At 40.7% G+C, this 25011-nt stretch overlaps 1 protein-coding gene across 2 annotated transcripts in view; it reads left to right on the forward strand.

Moving 5' to 3' along the window:
- Positions 1-25011, forward strand: part of AKT3 (AKT serine/threonine kinase 3) — a 361571-nt gene that overhangs the window by 329721 nt on the left and 6839 nt on the right. For both annotated transcript variants that reach the window (XM_028845179.2, NM_001266640.1), the window contains 1 exon segment: positions 19111-19213. In XM_028845179.2, coding sequence (XP_028701012.1) covers positions 19111-19213 — 103 coding nt within the window.

Consider the following 25011-nt stretch of genomic DNA (forward strand, 5'->3'; position numbering starts at 1 on the left):
TAGCAGTCTATTTTGTTAATTCTTTCAAAAAACTCCTGGATTTGTTCATCTTTTGTACTTTTTCTGCATTTCAATTTCCTTCAGTTCCGCTCTGATTTTGGTCATTTCTTGTCTTCTGCTAGCTTTGGGGTTGCTTTGCTCTTGTTTCTCTAGTTCTTCTAGCTGTGATGTTATATTGTTAATTTGAGATCTTTCTAACTTTTTATGTGGTCATTTAGTGCTATCAACTTCTTCTTAACACTGCCTTAGCTGTGTCCCAGAGATTCTGGTATGTTGTATCTTTGTTCTCATTCGTTTCAAAGAATTTCTTGGTTTCTGCCTTAATTTCATTATTTACCTAAAAGTAATTCAGGAACACGGTGTTTAATGTCCATGTAATTATATGGTTTTGAGAGAGTTTCTTAGTGTTGATTTCTGTTTTTATTGCGCTGTGGTCTGAGAGTATGGTTGGTATGATTTCAGGTTTTTAAAATTTGCTGAAGTTAAACCATCCATGTTTGCAGACAGTATGGTTCTATACCTAAACAACCCGATCCTCTCTGCCCAAAAGCTCTATAATCCAATAAACAACTTAACAAAAATTGACAAATTAACATAAGCAATATATCAGAATACAAAATCAATGTACAAAAATCAGGATTCCTAGGCACCAACAACATCTAAGCTGACAGCAAAATCGATAATGCAATCCTATTCACAGTAGCCACAAAAAGAATAAAATACCTAGGAATACAACTGACCAGGCAAGTGAAAGATCTTTACAATGAAAACTACATAACACTGCTCAAAGAAATCAGAGATGACACAAACAAATGGAAAAACATTCCATGCTCATGGATAGGAAGAATCAATATTGTTGAAATGGCCGTACTGTCCACAGCAATTTACAGATTCAGTGCTATTCCTATTCAAACTACCAATGACAGTCTTCACAAAATTAGAAAAAAAAATAAATTAATAAACTATTTTTAAATCCATGTGGACCCAAAAAAGAATTCCGAATAGCTAAGGCAATACTAAGCAAAGAGAGCAAAGCCAGAGACATTACATTACCCAACTTCGAACTATACTACAGGCTATAGTAACCAAAACAGCATGGTAATGGTACAAAAACAGACACATAGACCAGTGGGACAGAAAAAATAGCCCAGAAATGTCACACAGTTACAGCCATCTGATGTTTGACAAAGTCAACAATAAGAAGCAATAGGGAAAGGACTCCCTCTTCAATAAATGATATTGCAATAACTGTCTAACCATATGCAGAAGGTGGAAACTGGACCCCTTCCTTATACCATATACAAAAAATCAACTCAAGATAGATTAAAGACTTAAATGTAAAACCTAAAATCATAAAAAATACCATATAAGATAACCTAGGAAATACCATTCTGGACATAGAACTTGGCAAAGACTTAATGACAAAGACTCCAAAAGCAATTGCAACAAAAACAAAACTTGACCTAATTAAAGAGCTTCTGCACAGCAAAAGAGACTATCAACAGAGTAAACAGACCTCTGCAGAATGGGAGAAAATAGTTGCGAACTATGCATCTGACAAAGGTCTAATATTCAGAATCTATAAGGAATTTATAGAAATTTATAAGGAATTTATAGAATCTATAAGGAATTTAAACAAATATACAAAAAAAAAAAAACAAAAAAACCCTCCATTCCAAAGTGGGAAAGGGACATGAACAGACACTTCCCCAAAGAAGACATACATGTGGCCAACAGGCATATGAAAAAATGCCTAACATCACTAATCATTAGAGAAATGTAAATTAAAATCATTGTGAGATACCATCTCACACCAGTCAGAATGGCCTTCATTACAAAGTCAAAAAATAACAGATGCAGGGTTGTGAGAAATGGGAACACTTATACACTGCTGGTGCAAATGTAGATGAGCTCAGCCGCTGTGGAAAGCAGTTTGGCAATATCTCAAAGCAGAATTACCATTTGACTCAGCAGTCCTGTTATTGGGAATGTAAATTCTGCCGTAAAGACACGTGCACACATATGTTCATTACAACACTGTTCATAATACCTAAGACGTGGAATCAACCTAAATGCCCATCAATTACAGATTGAATAAAGAATGTAGTACAGGTATGCCATGGAATACTATGCAGTCATCAAAAAGAACATGATCATGTCCTTTGCAGCAAAACAGATGGAGCTGGAGGCCATAAGCCTAAGCAAACTAACACAGGAACAGAAAAAATCCTGCATGTTCTCACTTATAAGTGGGAGCTAAACATTGAGTACATATCAACACAAAGAGAGGAAGAGCAGACACCAGGGCCTACTTGAGGGTGGAGGGCAGGAGGAAGGTGAAGATCAAAAAACTACCTATCAGGTACTGTGCTTATTATCTGGGTGATGGAACGACACGTACACCAAACCCCACCCAAGACACGCAGTTTTCCTATATAACAAACCTACATGTGTGCCACTCAACCTAAAATTTAAAGAATAGAGAAAATTGAAGAGTAAAGAAAGAAGGAGCAGTAGCTAAAGGGAACACATAGAATGGGTGATATTTATTTCATACTCAGGGGAATGATCCAAAAGGGAGTGTAAAATTGGAGCTACATAGAAAAAAGTAATATTTAAGATAAAAACATACAGATAGTGAGATGTAAAGTGAATAAATACAGAAAAAGATGTAAGGTCTCTGAAGCGTAGCTAACCTATAGAAAGGTGGGATACCCTTGTAGTGACATCAATTGGAAAGAAGTAAGATGCCCACCAGAGCAGATGTGTTTATAAGCATTTAGTCAGAAAGTTATGGTAGTTCCTGAATGAAGGCCTCAATTTCTGTCTCTCTCTCTCTCTCTCTGTGTGTGTGTGTATGTGTGTGTTTTAAGAGATGGGGTCTTGTTGTAATGCCCAGGCTGGAGTGCAGTGGCAGGATCACAGATCACTGCAGCCTCGAATTCCTGGCCTTACGGGATCCTCCCGAATAGCTGGGACTATAGGTATAAGTCCCACCATCTTTATGGCAGAAGTTCTGCCTTCTTATTAAGAGTGAGAAGAATGTTTTATGGTTGATATTAGAAATTTTAAGACAGTGACTGTCACATTTAGGGAGAGGCTCAGAGGGAGCTAGAGAGAAACCCAAGTAGGGACCAATGAAGAGGTATAGATTGCTGGAGGCCCAGCTGAGGTTGAAAATCCCAAAGCTCAATTTTACGCTGACTGCTAAAGCTTTGTTCCTTGAAAGAAAAAATTATAATGATTATAAAACATAATTATATAAGTATTATATAAAGCACAACTTAAAACAGAAAAGATTTAAGAGGTATTCCAGGAAGATTGATTTAGAATGTTTGGCTTATGGTGAAATGGATCTTAATACTTACTGCATTCCTACTTATCCTTCAGAGATTTCCTTCAGAAAAGAAGAAAAATCTTGCCTCTAGAGAGTAATTTAGGTACTTTATAGTTTATTTTGGTCACTTGGTTGATACTCATTTCAATGGGATGGCAACTGATTAAGTAATATTTTTATCTGTCATGTGCAAGGCACAGAGAGCCCTCAATGAAATAATGTCTCCTCTGAAAGGGCCTAAGTGAATCTTCCAGACCTTACTATATTAATTTTAAGTGTTTTGGTTTATTCATTAAACATCTGTGTTTCTATTTGAAGATTAATCTTCATATCTGTCCCAGATTCTAAGTTAGGACTCTTAGTATTTATTATTTTCTTAGATATTTGCTATTTCCAATGTTGTTGTTTTGTTAATTTTTTATTGAGATAATTCACCCTTTAAAGTATACACTTCCATGGTTTTTAGGGTCTTGACAGGATTGCGCAACCATCACCACTGTCTAATTTCAGAACACTTTCATTTCTTCATTTTTTTCTTGAAGATACATTTTTTCTTCTGGAATAATTCCCGTTCAGTCTTTTTTTCTTTTTTAACCATTTTTTGTAGTGCAGCTGGCAAAAAAATTTGTTTTCTTTTATGGGATGATGTCTTTATTTTGCCTTCATTCTTAAAGGATATTTTTACTGAATATAAAATTGTGAGTTGATAGTTTAGTGAGTACATATTTAAGTATTTCTTCCTTGCAAGTTACGTGGTATATTTCACTGACTGTTTTCAAGATATTTTTGTTTGTGTGATGGCTTTGTAATATGTCAGTTGACTAGACTGAGCCACATTTCCCAGGATTCCCTTTGCTATTTAAGATTCTCACAGGAGATCTGGAGGATAGACGTGAAGGAACAGCCATTTTGTAGCTCATTCATGTTGTCTCCTAGACCATCTTATTGTCACGTGACAGTGGTCAGGCCTGCATCAGCTCCACCTCCTCCTGCATCCTGTTATCCGTGGAGCCTCCTTCTGGGCTGGGGTGTGTGTTTAGTTCCATGATGAGGGTCCCAGCTTTTGCAGGATATCCACACCAGCAAGGTCAGGCAGTACGAATTAACACGGGTTTCAGTGTATCCTCCTGGGCTCCAGCTTGTGCTTCTAGATTTCATTTCATCTTTCCTGGCTTTGCTTGTATCTTCCCTTCTCGACTTACTGTCCTGTGGACATCAAACCCCAGCAGTGAACTTGGAGACAACAGCCTTACAGAGACAACACAACTAGCTCCCACAATCAGGTAAATTCAATTCCCTGTAATGTCTTTACACACACACAGAGTAGTTCTGCTTCTCTCACGGAACCGTGACAGACTCTGGTTCTAAGCCTTCTGACTATAATGTGTTTAGGTGAGGTTTTCTATTTATTCTGCTTGGAGTTGCCTGAGCTTTTTAAATTTCTTGCATATCCTTCTTTAACTTTGGAAAACTTTTAGCTATTATTTCTTGAAATATATTTTCTGTCTTATTATCTATCTCTCCTCCTCCTCCTCCTCCCTCCTCCTCTCTCCTCCTCCCCTCTCCTCCTCCCCTCTCCTCCTCCCTCCTCCTCCCCCCTCCCCTCCCCCTCCCCTCCCCTCCCCCCTCTCCCCTCCCCCCTCCCCTCTCCCCTCCCCCCTCCCCCCTCCCCTCTCCCCTCCCCCCTCCCCTCCCCTCTCCCCTCCCCTCCCCTCTCCCCTTAATTCTCTCTCTCTCTTTCTTTCTTCTCACTTTTGGAAGTTGTCCAAAACGTATAAAGTTCTGTTTGTTTTTTCATATTATTTTCCTGTGCTATTCAAATTGGATAATAATCTCTGCTGGTATATCAAGTGTACTGACTCTTACATAATCTCCAGTGTGCTCTAAGCCCATAGGGAGAATTTCTTATTTCAGATATTTTATTTATTTTTTTTATTTTAGGTTTTTCCATTTGGTCCTTTTCCTAATAGTTTCTGTGTCTCTGCTGAGATTTTCAACCTTTTTACTCATGAACATATTTTACTTTACGTCACTGAAGGTAATTATAAAGTCGCTTTAAAATCTTTGTCTACTAATTTCAACATGAGATCATCAGAGCATCAGTTTCCTTTGGTATCTTTTTCTAGTGTATGGGTTCTGTTTCTTTTTTTTTTTTTTAATGCTGAGTCATTTTGGAATGGATCCTGGGCATTGTGACTGGTATGTTGTGCCTCTGAATTCGGTTAGGTTGCAGCAAAGATACTGAATTTTGTATTTTCCTAGGCCAGTCATCATGGATGAACTCAAACTGCAAATGCTTTCTTTTTTCCAGTGGGTTAAGATTTCAGGTTTGTTTATTTAGACTTCACGAGGGAGCTTGGAGCCTGCCCTGTGCATGTGTAGTTTAGGAGTCAGCAGAGATTTGGGCAGACTTTATACTGAGGGTTTAGGGCTTTTTCTCTTTGGCTGCCTCTTTTCTGGAATTTCACCTCCCTCACTTTAAAGCTGCTGTACTTGTTCAAGCTCTGTCCTCTGATCGTTCATGGCAGTAGAACTGTGGGTGTCTGATTTAAGATTTTTACCCTAAATGGCATAAGCTGGGGCCCACCTTCAGGCCAAAAGCCATAAAAATGAGAAATTCATTTGGTACCATTCCTTATTCCTAATGCCCACCTCCCCTTTAATACCTACCTGTTTTCAGTTGCTTCCCAGAACCCTTAGATTGTTTTCATGTTTTTTTCCTGAGGTTACAGTTACATGCAGGAGGGTTAATCCAGTCGGAGCTGCTTGACCATGACTGGAAGTGAAACTGAGTATTTGTTCTTAATTATGCATTATTGCATGCCAGATGTACACCTTTTCTTCATGTGACACAGCAATGTTTTGTATTCATGCAAGGAAATATCTCACAGGTTCACATTTGTGCAACATTCTAAAGAGCTTGTGTGAGAGAGCTTATTTAAACAGTGCGAATTACCAGTGAATGTTATGGTTAGTTCAGTGCAGCCAAAACATAATTCGTGGCTGTTCCCCTTCTCTTTTGTCCCAATTCTCAGTCACAAATTCAGACCTCTTTTTAGAGAACGTGTAATTTCATTACCTTTTGACAATGCCTTTTAGACTTCACTAGGGAGCTTGGAGGCTGCCCTGTGCATGCATGGTTCAGGAGTCAGCAGAGGCTGATGCCTGGTGAGTAGGCATCAATGGCCGAAACACCAAAGAACCTCCTGTGAAGATTTTACTGTGTTTACTCACTAAATATTTAGTGCTTATCTGTTAAGTCATGCACAACATGACGATGCTTCAGTCAACACACCGCATATACCACAGTGGTTCCATAAGATTATAATAGCATATTTTTACCGTACTTTTTCTACATTTAGATACACAAATGCTTACCATTGTGTTACAGTTGCCTACCGTATTCAGCACTGTAGCATGTACAGGGCTGTAGCCTAGGGGCAGAAGGCCATCCCATATGGCCTAGGTGTATTGTAGGTTACACCATCAAGGCTTGTATATAAGTACACTCCATGATGTTTGACAATGACACAATCACCTAACATGCATTTCTCAGAAGAGATCCCTGTCATTAAGTGACCACAAACTGTAGTTTGTGGTAAGTATTATGCCAACAGCTAGCATTGCAAAGATAGCTAAGATAAAGTCCCTGTCTTCAAGTTGCTTACAGTTTAGTAGAAGAGACATAAATAAGCAGGCGATTTACATTTTCATGTGATGTGGGTTGTGTTTCAGAGGTGATAGAAGTATTTCAGAGGTTGCCTGACCCAGATTTTAAGAGTAAAGGACCTGTTACAGAGGCTGCAGTTAGGATTGGGTTAAAATTAATTGGGCGGTAGTTAATACTGTGATGCTTTAGGATGACTTTAGTGTGAATATTTAGGGCCTCAGTGTTTTCATCTTAAAATGAGGGGATTGGACTAGATCTGTAAGATTATTTTCAATGTGACTATTTTTTCATTTGTTTAAAGACACATTGAAGAGATGCTCAAAAAACATACTTATTTTTTCTTTTTAGGGAATAGAGTATTTCAGATCATTTAAAGTCCTGTTTGAGAGTTTACCAGGCTAACAGGAAGTACTCCTTGTGATTTCTTTGCCTGTTCCTGTTCTGATGTTTAGCTGCCCAGTACACACCTGCAAGGGAAGCCTTGGATATCCAATTGGGGTTCTGAAAGGGGTGTGTGTGTGTGTGTGTGTGTGTGTGTTTAGAACCTCATCTGCCCCCCTTGCTATTCTTTTACCCCTGTTTGGAGCCAGAGCTTCTGGGCATAGTAGCGTCTGGGCATAGTAGCTCCGGATAAATAAGGGTTCTTTTCCCCAGTAGCTTTCTTGCCGAACATAGAAATTGCTGCCTGCCCCGTGCCTGAAATTGAACTTCTACCTCTTCCTCCTCAGCTTTTAAAGCCCCTGTCTTTCCTTCTCACCACAAATTCATCCCCCAACCCAAACGCTCCCTGCCACTGGGTCTCTCCAGCATTCATCTGATGTGGTGTTAAGAGAGTGGCTGGGGCTGTCAGTGCTAGAACCTGGACAGAGAGAGGGGGGGGGTCTTGGTTACATCATCTTTACAGAAATATAATATGAATTTCTCTCTAAAAATAATAGATACTTGTTAGAAGCTTTAGTATTATATTTTTATATATTTCTGGTTTAATAGACCTTAATGTTACTGCGTAGTTACCTACCTACATTATATAGCGTTTGTGTGTATGTGTGTGTATCTATTGAAACAGGTCCCAAGTTTTTTCCAGTTTATATGTAGGCTGCATTTTTCTTTTTTTCTTTTCTTTTTTTAATTTTTGAGCCAGGGTCTCTCTCTGTCACCCAGGGGAGTGCAGTGGTGCAATCACAGCTCACTTCACCCTCAGCCTTCCACCTCAGCCTCCCAAGTAGCTGGGATCACAGGCATGTGCTACCATACCTGGGTAATTAAAAAATTTTTTTTTGTAGAGATGGAGTCTCTCTGTGTTACTCAGGCTAGTCTTGAACTCCTGGCCTCAAGTGATCTGCCCATCTTGGCCTCCCAAATTGTTGGAATTATAGATGTGAGCCACTGTGCCCAGCCTTCCCTATATAGGCTTTTATAACAAAATTAGCTTGTAAGTTGGAAATTGCCTTTATGTCATTTCTCCCCAGTTTACATACTTATTCAACTTTTGCTCATGTTCTTGAATATTTCTCATGAGAAATAGTGATTAATGGCTGCCACACTGCTGATGTTGGACAGTGCCTATAAAATCAGCTGAAGAAGGGAGAAAGTAGATTGTTTCACTAGGCTCTTAGTGAAGTTCCGATAGTTAGAATAGATGCAACTTGTCCAGAAACACTACTAATGCAAAGTATTTTTGTTCCCCTCTCATGCCTTTTAAAAAGGCTCCCAGTGTTTCACTAATGAGAGCTCTTTTATTGTAATTTATAGGTGAATCCTCTCCAGGTATAACAGATCTTCAAATAATGTATCATAGCTATAGATATTTGTGAATAACATCACCTGTGCATAGACCTACAATCAGTAGGATGAGTGCTTATGAAGTTATTTTTGAATGAGAAAAATGTATCACCGAAAAGAAAATACAAGTTCCAATTTCTGGGGATTACTTTTTAAAGTAATGCAAATCATCCATATCATGTGTTAACAAATGCTTCAGAATTCCAGCAAGGAAAGCAGGTGTATTAATTAAACATTTAATGTCTTTTATAGCTAAAGTACTCATTTTGGCAGGTCTATGATGATACAATAGTGGTATATTAATTTGTTATATACCTTGGGCCCCTTGGTACATTTTATATAGGCACAAGATTAACAGCTTGAGCTTCAATTATTACTGTGTAGTTTTGTAAAAATGAAATATAATTATCGTGTCTAGTTTTATGTCAAGAAGAATTCACTGGTATGGCACAGCTTAGCATACAATGTAACTAAATAATGTATGCCATATATCCATTAGTTTTGTTAGAAATAAATCCTCTTTTATACTCCTGCTTTTCCACTACGTGCACACCTACATATACACAAAGCGTGAAGCCAGTATTTAATAGAAATTAAATAAGCCAGAATCTCCACCTGTGATTGACTACTTTCTCATGTTGTTTCAGAGAAGTGAAAATTACAGCACCAGATTACTATCTCTGGGAGATCTAAACATGCAATAGTGTTGGCAATTCTTTACAGCAAACATCTATTTTCGCTGATTTTGAACCCTATAAGCCAACACAAAGTGGTGGAAATAACCACAGTTGTTAAGGCAATTAAGATACCATAATCACTGTCTACATCAGCTGCCCCAGAAAGTTTCAAGTTCTCCACTCTATTTCTTAAGCACCTGGAAGGAACAATAGAAGAAAGAATATAGATATCTGATAGTAGCACGCGACCTGTTGCTAAGAAAGGTCTGTGGAGTCCCTTACCTTCAGAGACCTTGGTGTTCCTATATACCCTCGTGTGGTCATTCCAGCCATACCAGGAATACCAAATGTGACTTACTCTAACAACCTTCAGAAAATTCTCTCTGTTCTTTCATTGACACTTTTAGGAAGATAGTAAATGGTAGAGTGATTTCATAACATTTAAAGTTTGATAAAAGATCAGTGTGGAAAGGATCTAGGGTGCTTCAACTTTGCTGTCACCATATGGACTTCAAGTTGCATATTTCCAGTGAAATGAAATTGATGTCTTGAACCCAGAAACTTTATTGTCTTGTTTAAGATCACTGGATAGCACATTTTCTGAAAGCAAATTGTTTTTCAAATAAAGATTTGTTTCAAGTTTAGTGCATTTGTCAGAAAAATACGTTGTTTGCAGTTAATGACACTATAGCTATTCATTGAGTTGATCCATAAAAGTAGCTGAGATTTACAGAAATATTTATGACTATCCTTTCTAAATGGGAATTTACATTCTGTTGATACAGAAATGTTTTGAGAAATGTGGTTAGAGAAAAAGAAGAGATGAAGATTCTGGTTTAAAGCTGAAATAGGAAATTAATGTATTAATGTGCTAGGGCTGCTATAACAAAATACCACAGACTGGGTGGTTTAAACAACAGAAATTCGTTTTCTCACATTTCTGGCTAAAGTCCAAGATCAAGGTACAGGCAGGGTTAGTTTCTTCTGAGGTGTCGTTCCTTGGCTTGCAGAAGGCCGTCTTCTCCCTGTGTCTTCATGTGGTTTTTCCTTAGTGTGTCTACTTGTGTGTCCAAATTTCCTCTTCTTGTAAAGATACCAGATTGAGTTAAGACACACCCTTATATCTCATTTTAATGCAGTTACTTTTTTAAAGGCCTTATCTCCAGATAGAGTCACATTTTGAGGTACTTGGGGTTAGGGCTTAAACATACTAATTTTGGAGGGACACATTTCAACCTATAATAATATAATATTTGAAATTCGTTCAGCTATTATTTAAAGTAAATATGAGGGGACTTCAAAAAGTTCATGGAAAATGGTATTAAAAGAGAAAAACAGAAAATATAAACTTTATTTCTCAACATAAGCTCCATCAAGTTCAAGATACTTTTGTAAGCCATGATACCAGCTAGTTAGTTCATCCCTAAAGAGCTGAACGTCCTGGTAATTTACCTATATGTCAGTGCAGTCTTTAAGTGAAGAAAAACTAGTTCTCTTTAAAAGCTTTTTTAAGTTTAGGGGAAAAATAAGTCAGAAGGAGCCAAATCAGGACTGTAAGGTGGATGCCTAATGGTTTCCCATGAAAGCTCATGAAAGTACCACTGTTTAATGAGAGGAATTAAGCAGGAGCATTATGCGGGTGGAGGAGGACTCTCTGGTGAAGCTTTCCTGGAAGTTTTTCTGCTAAAGCTTTGGCTAACTTTCTCCAGGTGTTATCATTCTCTGGCCCTCCAGAAAGTCAATAAGCAAAATGCCTTGAGCACCCAAAAGACTATTGCCATGACCTTTGCCCTTGACCTGTCCAATATTGCTTTGACTGGACCATTGCCACTTCTTCATACCCATTTCTTTATCTTGAGGATTATACTGATAGAACCATGTTTCAACTCCCGTTACAATTCTTCAAAGACATGCTTCAGGATCTTTATTTCACTTGTTTAAAATTTCCATTGAAAGTTCTGCTCTTGTCTACGGCCGATCTGGATGCAACGGTTTTGGCCCCCACCGAGTGGAAAGTTTGCTCAACTTAAATTTTTCAGTCAGAATTCTGTAAGCGGAACCAGATGAGATGTCTATGGTATTGGCTATTGTTTCTGCTGTTAATCACTGGTCGTCTTGAATTAGGGCACAAACGAGATTAATTTTTCCCTTGCAAATTGATGTGGATGGTCTGTCGCTGCGGGCTTCATCTTCCACATTGTCTTGTCCCTTTATAAAATAAGTTACCCATTTTTAGACTGCTGATTTATTTGGGGCATACTTCCCATAACTTTTCATAAAGCATCAGTGATTTAATCATTCTTCCACCCAAGCTTCACCACGAATTTAATGTTTGTTCTTGCTTTGATTTTAGAATTCATGTTGCTCTTACAGGGGCTCTTTCCAAACTGACGTCTTATCCTTCTTAGTGCCTCAAACTTGATCCTGTACAGACATGTTACAACAAGTTAGTGTGAGTTAATTTTGGTGCAGAAATTTTTTGAAATCTGTGCATGGTTTTTTCATAATACACATTTTCCATAAACTTTATGAAGACTACTCAGGAATATTATATATTCTAGAAATTTGTAATGAAATCTAAAGTTGGGGCATCCTGATGATTTTTACGGGACTGCTTCTGTTCAAGTACTGTGGCAATTTTTTTTTTTTCTTTTTTTTTGTTGGAGTCTTGCTCTGTCACCCAGGCTGGGGTGCAATGGCACAATCTCAGCTCACTGCAACCTCTGCCTCCCAGGTTCCAGCGATTCTCCTGCCTCAGCCTCCCAAGTAGCTGGGACTACAGGCATGTGCCACTACACCCAACTAATCTTTATATTTTTAATAGAGATGGAGTTTCACTATGTTGGCCAGTCTGGTCTGAAACTCCTGATCTGCCTGCCTCAGACTCCCAAAGTGCTGGGATTACAGGCGTGAGCCACCATGCCCAACCGTACTGAGGCAGTCTTTTACAAGCCCTACCCCACAACGTTCCCCATATACATAATGTAGGGTCTTTGCTTCCTCTACAAATGTTTATATTACACTGAGTTGTCTTCACCTTCAGGGACAGGGGGAGTGGAAGGGGGAATAATGCTTCCCAGAATGAATATCTTGACTGACTAATTTGTAGAGAAACAATCAAAAGCGAAAGTAGTTTTCATTCAAAGCCTTCACATTGTAAATGCTACAGTAGAAAGACCTTGAGATCAAGAGACCTAGGTTTTTGCCACTCCAGTTCTTATTTGTATAATTTTTGGCAAGCCATTTAACCAGTGTCAGCTTTAATTTCCTAATCTCTAAAAAGATATGCTACGTGCTCACTGACATCTTACTCCACTCCAAGATTTAATGATTGATTCATTTATTCTGCAAATATTGTTGAATGCTACTATGTGGCAAAGACTGTTTTAGGGGTTGGGAATACCACATTAGTGCAACACAAAGTTCCAGATGAGACAAGTGGGAAACAAATAGCAAGATGGTAAATTTAATCTTAATTATATCAATAATCACATTAAATGTAAATGTTCTAAACACCACAATTGAAAGACAGAGATTAGACTTGGTAAAAAGCAAGAACTACCTATATGCTGCTTATAAGAAATCAATTTTAAATGTGAGATATAAGTAGATTAGAAGTAATAGAACAGAAAATTATATACTATGCTCACCCTAATCAAAAGAAAACTAGAGTGCTATATTAAATCATACGAAGTAGATTTCAAAGCAAGTAATATTGCTGGAGAAAAGGAGGATTATTTCATAATAATTAAGGGAGTCATTTCATCAAGAAGTATTAACCATCTTAGTTATGCATCTAATAACAAAACTTCAAAATATATGAAGCAAAAACTAATATAACTATAAGGAAAAATAGACAAATTTACAATTACTATTAGACGTTTCAATACCCATCTTCAAATAATTGATACAGCAATTGGAGAGAAATTGGTAAGATTATAGACAGCTTGGGCAATACTATCAATCAGCTTGATCTAATTGACATTTATGAAACATGCTACCCAACAACATAAGAACACTTATTTTTCTCAAGGTCACAGATCATTTACCACAGTCTACCCTATGTTGAGCAAAACAACTCCATGAATTTTAAAGGATTTAGCTACTGTAAAACATATTCTCTTTGAAGGAAATGAAATTAAAAAGACACAGAAAGATATATGGAAAATCCCCAAGTTCTTGGAAACTAAATACTAAATAATCCATGGATCAAAGAAGAAATCAAAGGGAAATTAGAAAGTGTTTTGAATGGACTGAAAATGAAAACACAACATGTTTAGCTGTGATATACAGCTAAAGCAATACTTTATAGTACTAAATAAAATTTATAGTACTAAAAGATATTTTTAAATATTAGAAAAGAAGAAAAGTGTAAGATTAATGACCTTAGCTTCTATGTTAAGAAACTAGGACTGGGCACAGTAGCTCACAACTATACTCAGTACTTTTGAAGGCCAAGGTAGAGGAGTTCTAGACTAGTCTGGACAACATAGTGAGATCCCATCTCTGAATAATAAAATATTAGCTGGGCATACTGGTGCGCACCTGTGGTCATAGCTACTCAGGAGGCTGAGGCAGGAGGATTGCTTGAGGCCAGGAGTTTGAAGCTTCAGTGAACTATGATCACACCACTATACTCCAGCCTGGGTGACAGAGTCAGATTTTGTCTCTAAGAAAGACAAAAAAGGAATTATAAAAACAAGAACAAATTAAATGCAGTGTAAACAGAACAAAGGAAATAAAGATTGGGATAGCAATCGATGAAACAGAAACAAAAAATCATAGAGAAAATTGATGAAAGAAAAACTGGGCTTTTGAGAAGATCATTAAAATGGATGTATTTCTCACCTGACTGAATAGAAAAGTGAGAAGACAAATAATAAACGTTGACACTGCTACAGATTATATTGGTATTAAGTGGATAATATAGAAACATGTATAACTTTATGCCAATAAATTCAACTCTTTGGCTAAAATGGACACATATCTTGAAAGATACAAATTACCAAGAAGAAATAGATATCATGGATAGCCTTGTACCTACTAAAGAAATTATAATTGTGGTTAAGATCCTTCTGACAAAGACACCAGACCCACATATTTTCACCAATGAAGTCTACCAAACATTTAAGGAATATTATCAATTCTATACAAATTATTCCAGAAAATTGAAGATGAGAGAATATTTCTCAGTTCATTCTGTGAGGCAGGTACTAACTTGACATCAGTATGCAAAGAGATTTTTTTTTTTTTTTTTTTTTGAGACAGAGTCTGTCTCAGACAGTCTCAGACTCTGTTGCCCAGACTGGAGTGCAGTGGCACCATCCATCTCAGCTCATGGCAAGCTCTGCCTCCCGGGTTCACGCCATTTTCCTGAGTAGCTGGGACTACAGGCGCTCGCCACCATACCCGCCCGGCTAATTTTTTGTATTTTTAGTAGAGACGGAGATTTCACCGTGTTAGCCAGGATGGTCTCGATCTCCTGACCTCGTGATCTGCCTGCCTCGGCCTAAGTGCTGGGATTACAGGCCTGAGCCACCACGCCTGGCCTGCAAAAAGATTTTTAAAAGAATGCTATAGACCAATATTCTTAATGAACATATATGCTGAAATGTTTAATTTAATTTTAGCAAATTAAATCTAACAATAGATACAAAGAACCACTACCAGTGTGGTCTATTCTAGGAATATAAGATTGAATATAAGAATAGAATATAAGGAATATCTAGGAATATATTCTAGGAATATAACATTCAAAACCAATCACTATAGTTCACCTATTAACAGAGTAAGAAGGAAATGATTATATCAAATGATGCAAAAAAAAAATCAAGAAAAATTCATCCTTTTAAAAATTTATTTAAACAAAAAATGAAACGCTCTGAGTGAATTAGGAATTAGAATTGTTTTTTAACATAAAGGAAAACAATTTGACAGTTTCTGGAAAAGTCAAATGTATACCTACCATATGGCCCAGCCATTCCACTCCTTAGTATTTGTCCTAAATTAAATCATATGTCTACACAAAGACTTGGACGTAAAAGTTAATAACAATTTTGTTTGTAAGTGCCCCAAACTGGAAACAGCCCCGATGTTCATTGACAGATGAGTGGGTCAATCGTGATACATCTGTGTACTGAAATATGACCCAGCAAAGTGGGCAAACTATTGATACCTGCGGTGACATGCATGAATATCAAAGTAATCATGCTAAATGAACGAGACAGACAAAGGGTACATACTATATGATTCATCTGCATAAAATTCTTAAACATACAAGCAAGTCAGTTACGGCAGAAAGTATGCCAGTCATGGCCTGCAGGGGATGGGAGGATGGAAGCACACATGGGCACGAGACGACGTTTAAAGTGGTAGATGTTGGCCTGCAGGGGTGGGAGGATGGAAGCACACATGGGCACGAGACGACGTTTAAAGCGGTAGATGTTGGCCTGCAGGGGTGGGAGGATGGAAGCACACATGGGCACGAGACGACGTTTAAAGTGGTAGATGTTTTCACCATGTTGATTTTGGTGACAGTTTCATGGGTATATACATATGTCAAAACATATCAGCTGCCTGTTTTTCTTTTTTCTTTTTTTCTTTTTTTTTTTTTGAGAGGGTTTTACTCTTTTGCCCAGGCTAGGTTGAAGTGCAATGGCATAATCTTGGCTCACTGCAACCTCTGCCTCCTGGGCTGAAGTGATCCTTCCACCTCAGCCTCCCAAGTAGCTGGGACTACAGGCACACACTGCCACACCCAGCCCAAGTTGTATATTCTTAACGTGGGCTGTTTAGTGTATGTTAATTACTCATCAATAAACTTTTTTTAAAGTCCTTGCCCTCGTGGAACTTATTTTATTGATGATGACATTGACAGTAACAAACAAATCTACGTATATCATATGTGGTATACGTGCCTGTGTATCAGATGTTGCAAAGTCTCGAAGAAAAGGCAATGTGAAGATAGAAAGTGAAGGGGAGGATAGCTGTTTAATATAAGAAGGTGGTCAGGAAAGTCCTCAGTACATGTGGCATTTGAAACAGAGACTATTTTAAGCTCTCCTGTAATCTTTTGAAAAGTGTTAAGATAGGTTTCAGTTTGTTAAAGTTACAGATGATCATTCTCCCATCTAAAAGGACAAGTTTCCCCTAACTTGAAGGCAAATTTAAATTTCTGACATCACAAAGAACCAGATGAAAAGGGGGGAGCAGAGGTCAGCAAAACCTACTCCTAGTGCCCAAGAGAAGCCGATTCCAGCCACAGGAATTTCTTGTGGTTAACTTTTGATTGGATGGATAAAGACCTATTTTGTGAACATCTGTAGAATAGTAAATCAGAAAAACCCAACCAGAATTCCAGTCTTCCAGTTTCCTGTCAGACAGGGGCAGTTACCCCTGGGTTTTCTTAAAAAACAAACAAACAAAAAGCGTTCCAGCCTCTGTTGCCTCTGGTGTTCCCCGTGCACGTGCCTGTGATATGTGGTGCCGGTGAAGACAGTGCGCGTAGCCCGAGACTCAGAGGGAGGGTTTCTAGCAGTGATATGTGGTGCCGGTGAAGACAGTGCGCGTAGCCCGAGACTCAGAGGGAGGGTTTCTAGCAGTGATATGTGGTGCCGCTGAAGACAGTGCGCGTAGCCCGAGACTCAGAGGGAGGGTTTCTAGCAGTGATATGTGGTGCCGCTGAAGACAGTGCGCGTAGCCCGAGACTCAGAGGGAGGGTTTCTAGCAGTGATATGTGGTGCCGCTGAAGACAGTGCGCGTAGCCCGAGACTCAGAGGGAGGGTTTCTAGCAGTGATATGTGGTGCCGCTGAAGACAGTGCGCGTAGCCCGAGACTCAGAGGGAGGGTTTCTAGCAGTGATATGTGGTGCCGGTGAAGACAGTGCGCGTAGCCCGAGACTCAGAGGGAGGGTTTCTAGCAGTGATATGTGGTGCCGGTGAAGACAGTGCGCGTAGCCCGAGACTCAGAGGGAGGGTTTCTAGCAGTGATACGAGGTGCCGGTGAAGACAGTGCACGTAGCCCGAGACTCAGAGGGAGGGTTTCTAGCAGTGATATGTGGTGCCGCTGAAGACAGTGCGCGTAGCCCGAGACTCAGAGGGAGGGTTTCTAGCAGTGATATGTGATGCCGGTGAAGACAGTGCGCGTAGCCCGAGACTCAGAGGGAGGGTTTCTAGCAGTGGAGTGACCTGCTTGCTCATGTCCAGGGAGCCAGCAGAGCAGCTAGAAAGAAACTTGGTCTGGCACCATGGCAGGCTCTGCTTACCACTAGCAGAGGAGTTTGTTTCAGGTCAGGGATTAGTAGCCATTACCAGCTGATCAGTGGAATGTAGAGTTGGTTCATCCTCAAAGCTTGACAGTCATGAAGACCTTAGAATAGCTGTGTGCTGGGGGCAAACAAAGAATTTTAAAAAGAAGAGATTAAGAATGCTTTGTAGCATGCACCATAAACTGAAATGTGGTCCTTTATTTTGAAAACCTGCTTTTAATTCTGCTCATCCCACCATTCTTAAAAATATAGTTCTGTCTAGAGAATAGTTTAAAGATTTCGCCTTATTATTTAACATAAATTTGGTGACAGAAAGAGTGGGAAAATGCACTGATCTCAAGCCAATTGTGTATTTGTTTCTGTAAAATTTGTATAAAACATGCTGATTTCTGTCATTCTGTTTGCCATGTTCCTATCCCCATGAGAACCGTATTCTAAAGCAGCATCCCCTGTTCTGAATGATGCTCTGCAGAGCACATACTCTGACCCTAATGCTCTGGCTCTGGGCATCCTGTGCTAGAAGGAACCTGTGGGTTCCACCTATCCCTGAAGGCTAGAGCCCCGAGACGCAGAAGCCTCATGTTAGTTTCTTCTCCCTCCCAACCAGCAGAGGTTCACAGGGCTCCGGCTCCTGAGACCTCCGGTTCCCCAAGACTTTCTTCCACCCCCGCCTCCCCCACCCCCATGCCTGCCACAGGTGCAACTTGAATGAGATGATTCCTGCCCTGTCAATCCCAGAGGAGCTACTCTTAATCTCTTCTGGGGTGTGGTCCCCTTTGAGGATCTGATGAAAGCTGTGGGCAAAAATTTGCGTGTAACTGCAGGGGCTGCCAAGAAACCCTTTTCCAGAGCGGGGCGGGCATCGATGCCCACTTCCTATCAGCAAATTCTTGGCAAAGTCCAAAGTTGTAGTTCTTTACGAAGGGAAAGGCAGCACTCTCATCCGTACCCTGGTGGTAGCTGTATTATTAAGTTGTATCTTTGTTAATACCTTCTTCAGCTAGTACTAGAAAGAGGCTGCCCGGAGAGGAGCCCACGTCCTGGCACACTGCTCCCTGTCAATATGGTTTTGCATGTATGTTTGTTATTGGGGGAAAAAACCAGGACAGATTTTTCAATATCCCTCTCCCGTCCTATTCTGTGGTTTTCCTTTGTTGTTTTTCGTGATCCATTACATTTTATACAGAACCACCAATTACCCACCGGTTTGTTTAGACTATTGACTGGGAAGCCAAATACCATGTCCCCCTTACACAGCGACTCAGCATTGTAGACTTTTGTTCTGTTCATTTAACTACATGCTCTCTGCATTTTTCCCAGAAAGGAATTTTCCTGAATTGAAATCAGTTAATAAAACTCTTTTTCTTTCTTTTTACAGCTTGTACCTCCTTTTAAACCTCAAGTAACATCTGAGACAGATACTAGATATTTTGATGAAGAATTTACAGCTCAGACTATTACAATAACACCACCTGAAAAATGTAAGTAAATTTAGAAGGCAATTGATAAATTTCTAATATAATTTCTTCTAATGTAATTGAAGAAAACAGTCTTCTAAAAACTCATCTGATATTTTCAAGATCAAATTCCACAGTGACTTACTCCATTCTATTTAAGAATATTGCATATTGAATTGAATTTAAGAACATTGAGTTCCCAGTGGAAATATCAAAAGACAGGTAATATCAAAGGACTGCAAGAAATGCTTTTCTGGGTAGGATAAATTATATAGAGAGAAATTGTAGATGAAATTACAGACTAGCCCTTCCTTACTGTTCTCCAATAGATTCTTTTGACACCAACTGAAAGGACTGTGAAATAGAGACTCCCCTCTTTCCTAGACTTCGTTCATTCCCACATCACCTTCAGAATTTTGCCAATTCTGGCCTCCTACTTACTTAATAGTTTTAAAATTCACTTAGAGTCACTCCTTTTTACTTAGCTCTCTCTTAAATAGCATTATCTGTGAGGACATAATTTAGTTTGCTGGTTCTTTTGAATACATATAAATTACATATTTATGAAAACTATGTGTTCATGTACCACTTCAAGTCAATTCATATACATTAGTATGTCTCACACTTAGAGAAATTCCATAAATCAGTGGAGCTGTAATGAGGGAAAAGGTGATCAGACATAATTGATAAACATTTTCATGCTGACAGAGGTCTGTGTGTATCATCACTAACTTAGGAATGCGAATACGATTGCGTTTCGGGGCAATATTTGGAGGGCTGCAAGGATGCTTCAAGTCACACATTTTTTGGTTCACATCATAGTTTTTCTCTCCTTTTCTTTTCGATTCCTTTCCTATATGTCTTCTCTTCTCATTCCTTTTTCGGAGGCAGATTCATCAATAGTGCTGATGTGGACTCAGTGTCCGGGAGAGGGGAGGTTGGAGGCTAATGCTGTGCCCAACATGGTCACAGGTGACAGATTCTCCTGTCAAGAGGCAAACAAGGGGTCATATGGGCCAAGAGGTCTTAATATGGGGACCATGGTCTGGCGACAAGGGGACTGTGAACACCCTGAAAGTGAAGATATAATTGTGTGTGTGTGCTTTTCTTTCTTTAGATTCACATAAAGTTAAGGTGCTCCAGGTCCTGAAGTTGGATCAGCCATAGTCAGGGAGCAGGGCTTACCAACTTGACCGATGTCTAGTCTAAGTTGTGAAATACCAATACATTGAAGTGAGCTACTGATGGTCTATCCTGTGGTGAGGCAGAGTTTCCACTCAGTCTTGTGCCATTGCTAGAATTTTAGAATCACTAAGAGTCACTGACAGACAGTGTTGGAAAGCCTGTGGAGTCATGGGCAAGTCGCTCAGGGCTGAGTAGAAATAATGGGCATAGGCCTTGGCCTCTGTCCCCAGCATGGACTGTGGCATTAGAATTGTCCAAAATGCTGGGTAACACCAGTGAGTTTTTGGATCCACCCATGGGCAGTTCCTGCCATAGAGCCTTTGCTAGGCCCTTTCATTTGGATATAATCCTAACTGTAATCAGACCACACCATTCCTCTGCTTAAAACCTTCCAGTGCCATTCCATTGCACTCTAAATCCAATTTGCTCACACTGGTTTGCACAGCACTGACTGATCTGGGCTCTGTCCACCTCTCTGACCTCTTCCTGCTCCATCTTCCTCCACTGTCCCTGGGTTCCAGCCACACCTCGAACATGCCACAGGTCACCATGCCTCAGGCTCTGGGTACGGTATTTATGGTGTCCATGCCTGGAATGCTCTTCTTCCCTGATCTTACATGGACGGCTCCTTCTTGTCCTTCAGCTCTAAGCTTGCATGTCATTCCATCAGAGAACCTTCTTTGACCTCCTAGTCTGAAGAACATCAGTCTGACAACACTCCCTCCCACCCTTCATTCTCTACACTGGCACCTTTCCTTGCTGGTATTTTTCTGTTTGTTTGCTTAGTGTCTCTTTCTACCGCTAATGTGCAGTGGGTTGGAGAGGAAGGATCTAGTTTGTCTCATTCGTTGTTAGCCCAAGCTCCTGGTTAGATGCCTGGCACAGTGTGCATATTCAATAATACTTGATAGGTGCATAAATAAACAGAATATGGTGAGGGCCCAGGAACTTCAGAGCTGGGAGGACACCGGGTTTGCCTCCCCTCTGAATAGCCAAAGCAGACACTGGGGAGGTCCTGACAGTCCTCTGTCCTCAGTCTCAGCCTCTTTGAGAAAGTTTCTGCTCTTAAATAGAGCATTTGGCATTTGCATACTCTTTAGAGCAAGTAAAGACGTTATTTTGGAAGTCGTAGAAATAGGAAGGCTCTAACATATCAGGAGTAGATATTTTACTTCAGAAAGCTAAAAGTGAAATCCCAATTTGGGACCCAGAGTGAGGCTGAAAAAGCCCAGGACTCAGACCTGGGGAACCCGTCTTATGTCCTGCCTCTGCCCCTTACAGCTCTGGGCGATGGCCGGTCACTTTGTCCTCTGCAAAAGCGGGGAGCAGGGCTGATACTCTCTCGGTGGCCTGTTTTTGTCCTCCTGTGTGCCTGAGAAATTTAGGAGAGGCACTGAGAGTTCTGCAAATTTGAATCACCCTATTTTCAATTCTGCTCAAGCACCAGATTGGTTAGTCCATAGTATTACTGTGTGCTGTGGTCCAGTCCATTTCGGGGGACGATAGGCCCGACCCAGCGAGCACCTGGCTGCAGGAGCGGCGTAGTGGAGGGCTGGCATAGTGGAGGGCCGGCGGACAGGGCCAACTAATGCTGTGCTCGGAAATGTGGGACTGGAAAGACCAGAGCAAATCAAAATGGATTTGGTTACAAATAAGGTCAATTAGAAACTGTTGTATATGCCTCTTAGTTATTTTTTCATGATTGACTTGAATTTCAAAGCCCTAGCTTTCAAGGACCAGAATCTCTGCGAAATTCATCTTACCTGCCTTATTCCTTACACCACACCCACGGGGCACTTGTCCTGATGAGAATTTGTCGTTAGTTTGCATTTTATTGCTCAATTTCTAGGACTTCTAAAATGAGACTGAAATGTTAGAAAGTGTTAGAAGTCCCCCAGCACAGTTTCTAGAACATAATTTGAACCTAGTTCCTTGGCTTCATTAATCAGCAATATAAAAGCCATCAAGAATGTTTTTCCTGGCATGTCATATTTTACCACTAACAGCAACTCCATTATTAAATAACATATGTCCTTTCAGACATGGGTCATGCTGTAAAAGCCCTACAACCTTGGTGTCTTTAAATGATCATAGGTTCACTTCTAGATTGAGACAGAGATACCTACGAAGCCTGTACATTGTAGTAACTTCCAAGATGGTTATCAAAATCCGCCTGCAATTGTCGGCCCACGGAAGTCTGGCTTTTTGTCTAGGCACAGTGGTGCACGCCTCACCTGAGGTCAGGAGGAGCCTGAGACGACGAGCCTGGCCAACATGGTGAAACCCCCTCTCTACAAAAAAATACAAAAATTAGCCAGGCGTGGGGCCGCATGCATGTGATTCCAGCTACTCGGGAGGCTGAGGCAGGAGAATCGCTTGAACCCAGGAGGCAGAAGCTGCAGTGAGCTGAGATCACAACCCTGCCCTCCAGTCTGGGCAACAGTGCAAGACTCTGTCTTTAAAGAAAAGTCTGGCTTTTGTGGGTGTCAGAAATGGGGTGTGGTCCTGCCCTGCCCCTGGGCCCCGGACAGTATGGCAACGAGAGCCCAGCAGTGTCATCTGTGTCTGACAGGGCACCCCACAATTGAGGGGTGGGGAGGGCGCTGTGGACTTCCTGTGTTTTTCCCAATTCAGGACCGCTGTAGAAAGGAAAGTCAGACGACAGAGCTCAGCAGAGTGTGCCCAGGCAAAGACCAGCATCGACGCATCTGTAGGCACCTCTGTTCAGCAGCCGCTCCTGCTGTGTGTGTGTGTGTGTGTGTGTGTGTGTGTGTGTCTGTGTGTGTGTGTGTGTGTGTGTGTGTCTGTGTGTGTGTGTGTGTGTGTGTGTGTGGGGGTGTGTGTGTGTGTGTGTGTGTGTGTGTGGGTGTGTGGGTGTGGGTGTGGGTGGGTGTGTGTGTGTGTGTGTGTGTGTGTGTGTGTGTGTGGCTCGGCACCGCGCAGCGCTCCGCACTGGGGGCCACGGGGCCCTGGGCTTCCTGTCTTAGGGGAGCAGCCTCGATGGTGGTGAACTGCAGGTTCTTCTAGGGCAAAGGGGCGGTGTTTTTAGTTTGACAGTTCCTGGATCCATCCTAGATTCCCTTAAGGGGCAGATAAAAATGAGAATCAGTGAAACCTTAAAACGGTGATTACATTGAACATAACCTTTTTCTTGCTGCTTTGAATAGTTTAATTGGTAAGAAACCATTGCAGCTCCCTAACTGCTAACACACAGAAGTTTCATTGGTGCAAGTCCAGGGTAGCACCGTCGTTAGCAGTTGTCTTCCCACTTGCCACCTTGCTTGTATAAAACAGAGTACAGTTACTGTTCAGAACACATCAGCAGTTAGAAAGGCAAAATGTCCCATTTTCTACAAACAGCTGCAGTGACATGCCAGATTGTCCTCACTGGCATTAATAATGGAACAGATTTGGGAATGTGTCATCTTTCGTTATTGCCATTGATGGTCCTCTGCCTTCCCCTTACAGAAAAAGAGGGTTTCTTTGAGATCTGGTCACTTTTACTGCCATATAATGACGTTTGTTAAATGTTCTAAGAAAATCAGGCAACTGATGTTCCTCATGTAGAGTTGATCATGGTCTTCTTTTTCCAGATAAGTGTTTTTGAAAAACATAGTTCATGCTCATTATCATCACTGTTCCCTATGCACAGCCTCTCACAGCAGGAACTAACTTGTGTACATTGACAGGCTCCGACTCAGAGTCAGCTGCCACTTCCTCCAGCTCCCCTCCCACCATCCTGCCCAGGCTCTCAACTCTTTTAGGGCCATGATCAGATGTTCACACCTCATTGTTACCAAGCCTGCCAACAGAAAAGGGCTGGAATGATGGAGGGGGATCATTGGCTTTAAAGAATATCAAGGATTGGAGCCCTCAGGGTATCTGTGAAATTTCCTAGATTCAGAATTGCGAGGAATGTGTTACTGAAGTGAGAGTGAAGGCTGTCTCTCAATTCTTAGCTGACACCCAGCAAGAGTCCCTCCTCTTCCAAAAGAGTGTCCAGCACCTGCCCCTGTGGAGCGTCTGGCTAACCTGGATGCTGAACCTCGCCGGGCTAGAGTGAGTCCTGGTCATGGCCCCAGGAGCCCAGGCAGCTCTCCTGCCCTTCCTGGCTGAGCAGGACAAGCACCAGGCTCCCCACTGCTGTCCAGAGCCAGCTGCATGTTTGCTGTGCAGAAACACTGAGCAAAATAAAGCTGTTGGTGAGGAAAATTGTTTATTTGAAATGTGATTGGCACATGTCAGAATCTGAACATGAAGGTTTTAGCTGCCTGTATTCTCTAGAGAGTGTTTATACTCTGTGGCTCAACCACGGATACACCATCATTCCCAGCTCCTTCCGTTTCTACTGTAGCTAAAAAAACTGCTGAAGGTATTTGATCTAAAAGATGCATGTGACTTGCTTGGTACAAATATTGGAACCAATAACTTTATAAGGAGGTAGAGATTTCCTCAAACCTCAATACCTTCTAGCAATGCCGACTGCAGTTCCAGTGGTCTGTTTGCTGAAGGAGAGAGGGCCTCCGAGTTCAGTGTCTTCCACAGAGCAGGGAGCCCCAAATCTTACCTAATGCAAGGATATCTTCTGATACATTAGAGGTCAAACATTTGGGCTAATGCCAGCTTGAATCCCATTT

This window comes from Macaca mulatta, chromosome 1 (genome assembly GCF_049350105.2).
Source record: "Macaca mulatta isolate MMU2019108-1 chromosome 1, T2T-MMU8v2.0, whole genome shotgun sequence".
NCBI classification, from domain to species: Eukaryota; Metazoa; Chordata; class Mammalia; order Primates; family Cercopithecidae; genus Macaca; species Macaca mulatta.